Source organism: Vipera berus, assembly GCF_964194415.1.
Source record: "Vipera berus genome assembly, chromosome: 14".
NCBI lineage: Eukaryota > Metazoa > Chordata > Lepidosauria > Squamata > Viperidae > Vipera > Vipera berus.
In genome coordinates this window covers 7,620,435-7,626,035 of record NC_138217.1, presented here as the reverse complement: position 1 = coordinate 7,626,035, position 5,601 = coordinate 7,620,435, and the positions used below count along the sequence as shown (strand labels likewise).

The window sequence follows — 5,601 nt, the reverse complement described above, 5'->3', positions numbered from 1 at the left end:
CGAAGCCGCTCCTCCGCTTCAAAAATAGTCCCTCCTCCTCCTTCGAGGCGGAGGCACTGCGGGACGGCTCACCGAGGTCTTCGGCGGAGGGATCTTCTCCTTCCCAGGAGGCTCCGCCCCCTCGGCTCCGCAGCTTCTTTTCCTCCCTTCGGGGGTTCCTTCAGCCCCGCCCCCTTCCCTCAGGCCGCCCAATGGCGGGCGCCCCTCGCCGGCCCCGCCCCCGCCGCGCCGCGCGTTCACCGAGGCCTTTTGTCCCGCGCCGCGCCCCGTCGGCGGCGGGAATCGGCCGGCCGCGCGGGCGCCCCTCACGCAGCCCGCCGCCATGGCCTTCCGGAGGGTGCTGGCCGTCTCGGCGGCCTGCGGCTTGGCGGGCGGCTCGGTCCTCTTCTCCGCCGTGGCGCTGAGGAAGCCGGGGGCGGAGAAAGCCGGCGGGGACGGAGCCCCGGAGCCCCTGGCAGCCTCGCCCGCCGCCACGCTCCCCCCGCCGCCGCCGCCGGGGCTGCTGCTGCTGCCCTCGCCCGCCGCCGCCGCCGCCGCCTCGGCCGCGCCCGCCTGGCTGGAGAAGGCCAACGGCTGCGGCTTCTGGGACAGCAACTGGGACCGGTGAGCAGCCGCCTCCCCTCCCCCTCCTTCCTTTGGGGTCCCCCCGAGCCTGCCCCTCCCCCTCCGCCCCGGGGCTCTCCCGCCCTCGCTCTGCCCCAGGGAAGGGGGGAGGCCGGGTGGGCCGGGGGTGCCCTGCGGGGCTTGGAAGCGCTGCGAGTTCTGCTCGTTGGGGAGAGGGGGGAGGAGGAAGAGCAGGAGAGAGGAGGAGGAAGGAGGGAGGAAGGAGGAGGGGGAGGAAGGAAGGAGGAGGAGGAGAGGGGGGAGGAAGGAGGGAGGAGGAGGAGAGGGGGAGGAAGAGGAGAGGGGGGAGGAAGGAGGGAGGAGGGAGGAAAGAGGAGGGGGAGGAAGGAAGGAGGAGGAGGAGAGGGGGGAGGAAGGAGGGAGGAGGAGGAGAGGGGGAGGAGGAAGAGCAGGAGAGAAAGGGAGGAAGAGGAGAGGGGGGAGGAGGAAGAGCAGGAGAGAGGAGGAGGAAGGAGGGAGGAAGGAGGAGGGGGAGGAAGGAAGGAGGAGGAGGAGAGGGGGGAGGAAGGAGGGAGGAGGAGGAGAGGGGGAGGAGGAAGAGCAGGAGAGAAAGGGAGGAAGAGGAGAGGGGGGAGGAGGAAGAGCAGGAGAGAGGAGGAGGAAGGAGGGAGGAAGGAAGGAGGAGGAGGAGAGGGGGAGGAGGAGGAGAGGGGGGAGGAAGGAGGGAGGAAGGAGGAGGGGGAGGAAGGAAGGAGGAGGAGGAGGAGAGGGGGGAGGAAGGAGGGAGGAGGAGGAGAGGGGGAGGAGGAAGAGCAGGAGAGAAAGGGAGGAAGAGGAGAGGGGGGAGGAGGAAGAGCAGGAGAGAGGAGGAGGAAGGAGGGAGGAAGGAGGAGGGGGAGGAAGGAAGGAGGAGGAGGAGAGGGGGAGGAGGAAGAGCAGGAGAGAGGAGGAGGAAGGAGGGAGGAAGGAGGAGGGGGAGGAAGGAAGGAGGAGGAGGAGAGGGGGGAGGAAGGAGGGAGGAGGAGGAGAGGGGGAGGAGGAAGAGCAGGAGAGAAAGGGAGGAAGAGGAGAGGGGGGAGGAGGAAGAGCAGGAGAGAGGAGGAGGAAGGAGGGAGGAAGGATGAGGGGGAGGAAGGAAGGAGGAGGAGGAGAGGGGGGGGAGGAAGGAAGGATGAGGGGGAGGAAGGAAGGAGGGGGAGGAGGAAGAGCAGGAGAGAGGAGGAGGAAGGAGGGAGGAAGAGCAGAGGAAGCAGGAAGGAAGGATGGGGAGAAGGAAGGGGGAGGAAGAGGAGAGGGGGGAGGAGGAAGAGCAGGAGAGAGGAGGAGGAAGGAGGGAGGAAGGATGAGGGGGAGGAAGGAAGGAGGAGGAGGAGAGGGGGGGGAGGAAGGAAGGATGAGGGAGGAAGGAAGGAGGGGGAGGAGGAAGAGCAGGACAGAGGAGGAGGAAGGAGGGAGGAAGAGCAGAGGAAGCAGGAAGGAAGGATGGGGAGAAGGAAGGGGGAGGAAGAGGAGAGGGGGCAGGAGGAAGAGCAGGAGAGAGGAGGAGGAAGGAGGGAGGAAGGAAGGAGGAGGAGGAGAGGGGGAGGAGGAGGAGAGGGGGGAGGAAGGAGGGAGGAGGGAGGAAGGAGGAGGGGGAGGAAGGAAGGAGGAGGAGGAGAGGGGGGAGGAAGGAGGGAGGAGGAGGAGAGGGGGAGGAGGAAGAGCAGGAGAGAAAGGGAGGAAGAGGAGAGGGGGGAGGAGGAAGAGCAGGAGAGAGGAGGAGGAAGGAGGGAGGAAGGAGGAGGGGGAGGAAGGAAGGAGGAGGAGGAGAGGGGGAGGAGGAAGAGCAGGAGAGAGGAGGAGGAAGGAGGGAGGAAGGAAGGAGGAGGAGGAGAGGGGGAGGAGGAGGAGAGGGGGGAGGAAGGAGGGAGGAAGGAGGAGGGGGAGGAAGGAAGGAGGAGGAGGAGAGGGGGGAGGAAGGAGGGAGGAGGAGGAGAGGGGGAGGAGGAAGAGCAGGAGAGAAAGGGAGGAAGAGGAGAGGGGGGAGGAGGAAGAGCAGGAGAGAGGAGGAGGAAGGAGGGAGGAAGGAGGAGGGGGAGGAAGGAAGGAGGAGGAGGAGAGGGGGAGGAGGAAGAGCAGGAGAGAGGAGGAGGAAGGAGGGAGGAAGGAGGAGGGGGAGGAAGGAAGGAGGAGGAGGAGAGGGGGGAGGAAGGAGGGAGGAGGAGGAGAGGGGGAGGAGGAAGAGCAGGAGAGAAAGGGAGGAAGAGGAGAGGGGGGAGGAGGAAGAGCAGGAGAGAGGAGGAGGAAGGAGGGAGGAAGGATGAGGGGGAGGAAGGAAGGAGGAGGAGGAGAGGGGGGGGAGGAAGGAAGGATGAGGGGGAGGAAGGAAGGAGGGGGAGGAGGAAGAGCAGGAGAGAGGAGGAGGAAGGAGGGAGGAAGAGCAGAGGAAGCAGGAAGGAAGGATGGGGAGAAGGAAGGGGGAGGAAGAGGAGAGGGGGGAGGAGGAAGAGCAGGAGAGAGGAGGAGGAAGGAGGGAGGAAGGATGAGGGGGAGGAAGGAAGGAGGAGGAGGAGAGGGGGGGGAGGAAGGAAGGATGAGGGGGAGGAAGGAAGGAGGGGGAGGAGGAAGAGCAGGACAGAGGAGGAGGAAGGAGGGAGGAAGAGCAGAGGAAGCAGGAAGGAAGGATGGGGAGAAGGAAGGGGGAGGAAGAGGAGAGGGGGCAGGAGGAAGAGCAGGAGAGAGGAGGAGGAAGGAGGGAGGAAGAGCAGAGGAAGCGGGAAGGAAGGATGGGGAGAAGGAAGGGGGAGGAAGAGGAGAGGGGGGAGGAGGAAGAGCAGGAGAGAGGAGGAGGAAGGATGGGGGAGAGAGGAGGATTTATATTCCATGTTGGGTCTGGGGTCCAATGTTCAGTTGGCCTCCCTTGTTGGAGGGCAGGGCAGGGCTGCCAGGCCCTGTTCAGAGAGAGAGAGAGAGAGGGAGGGGCCCCCTGCACTGTTGTTTCTCCAGCCATTTTAAGAGGGGTGGGAGTGTTCTCCTTAAAAAGTCTCTAAAGTTGAGAAACACCAACCTGCCTGGCTGGACGATGTAAAAGCAAGTTGTCAGGGCTCACAATTCGTTCTGCCCTGCTGAGCTTTCCTGCTCTCCGTAATGGACAGTTCTAGCCCAAACATCCAGAAGGCAAAGATGCAGGGTAGATATTAGCATCCCAAACATCCCGAATTATTAAGAAAACCTCTGCTTCGCTTCCCTGCTTGTCTTTAAGAGCTTTTTAAGCTGAACCCTCTACTTGTGTGCAGCTTTCCTGCCCAATTAGAAATACTTTCTCGTAACAGATGTTCTGGGTGCCAATCCTGTAAAGTGAACGTCTGTACAATTGGTGCTCGGGGATAAAAGAAGACACTGCATAAGGGCCCTTATTTTCTGCTGAATAAGGTGGCTGAATGTACATTCAAAAATGTCAGTAACTAATGTTTCTCTTGCCACGTCCTGCTGTTTGTCCTAAGGATGAACACAGCACGAGTTGCTGAAGATAAACAGCGTGGATAAAGTTGAGTGGATGTCACTTTGTCCCTGATTTTGTTGACTTTTTCTTTTGCAGAGCACAGCCATGCTTGAGTGGAGTTTAAAATTGTTGGCTCACGTTCTTGTAATATCATAGCAACTGGAACCATACTCTTAAATTTTAGGGTGGTTTACACCAAAATTACAGATCCAGCAATCATACCATCCATGTAAAAAAATTATCAAGTGTTAGCAATCCGTAACCATATAATGCCTTTCTACTGAACAGATTTTGAATAATTGCTTTAAGCCTTACCCCCTTCAGGAGAACCTTATAATCTATGGCAGTTCATATTATCTTTTATTTTTACACACACACACACATACACACACACACACACCCTTCATAGTTATTGGGAATTTCAGACATCAGAGTAATTGCCTGATGACTTCTGTTTTTCTGCTATAAATGAAATAATACCTATGCTTTTCGGAATACTGCAGTTACTAATTCTCTTAGTAAAGTGAATTAAGCATTAATTTCTGCCTGATCCCTTCCAGATTAATAACACTAAATCTGAACGAAAGCCCTCCTAACATTTAATTTCATAATGGGTTGGAACTGCTGCTCTCAGTATAGGTCCTGGTAAGCAAAAAAAACCCCATAATCAGCTTATGCGGAGTCGATTTACTTTTGCAGCTTGGCTACACTGGGTCGGGTTCATATATAAGGATGAACTAAATCGGAATGTTTTTGGGGAAGAACTAAACTTGCCAGTGCATGCTTTAATTGCTCAGGTCCACCAATGGTTTTGCTATAGGAAAAAGAGAGAACCCATATAAATAATTACTTGAATCCAAGCAGGGTTCCTTGGCTTGTTGTAACAGGCAAAAAGGCTTATTTTGAATTGTCTGAGCACTCATTTGTGATTTCTCCTGTGGTCAGATTTGTAGAACTTTTAGCATCTCAGGCAATTTTGTTTAGCTAAGGGCAAGTAATTCTTTTAGGGGTGACCTTGCTTGTATGCTGTTCGTGTCCCTAGCTGCTTTTCTGAACAGTTAGTTGGTATGACTCTCTATCCTATGTTACTATGACTAACAACAGTTAGTTAATATGACTAGAGCCTAAATTTCTCTGCAGAAGACCTGACTTAATCCAGTGGGGTTCCCTTTAAATGGGTGGTATCGCTTTCTTTATGTTTGTATTTCTATTTACACCATTTCTTTTTTGAAAAAAAGAGTTCAAATTTTCATTTTCAAAGCAGGAATCGATAGATTTCCATAAAAAAAATACTGCTTCTGCAAATCATAGCAAACTGATATTAATAACTAGCCCCTGTCTGTTTACCTTGCCATTGATTCAGTGTTTAGCATTGACATTCAGAGGTGTATCATTTTTCAACCTAATGGCAGCTGTTGTGAAACTGAAGCAACATCTGCTTACTTGAAAGAGCATTAAGAGCATAAACACCCATCGCATCGAAGTGATGAGCAAGCTTTGAGCTTCCATTTATATCTCTCATTTTCTGAAAGGCATTTTGTTTTGGCCTCGCTCTG

The 5,601-nt window shown here is 56.2% G+C and overlaps 1 protein-coding gene across 4 annotated transcripts in view; it reads left to right on the top strand.

Annotated features, from left to right (window-relative positions):
- Nucleotides 1-238: 238 nt before the first annotated feature.
- The window catches only part of PGAM5 (PGAM family member 5, mitochondrial serine/threonine protein phosphatase), a 19,768-nt gene continuing 14,405 nt past the window's right edge, over nt 239-5,601 (top strand). For all 4 annotated transcript variants that reach the window (XR_014027923.1, XR_014027924.1, XM_081339156.1 and 1 more), the window contains exon 1: nt 239-603. Coding sequence is in view for 2 of the 4 variants with exons in the window: in XM_081339156.1 (XP_081195282.1) it covers nt 323-603 (281 nt within the window). In the remaining 2 variants the exon portion in view is untranslated. The remainder of the gene's footprint in view (nt 604-5,601) is intronic.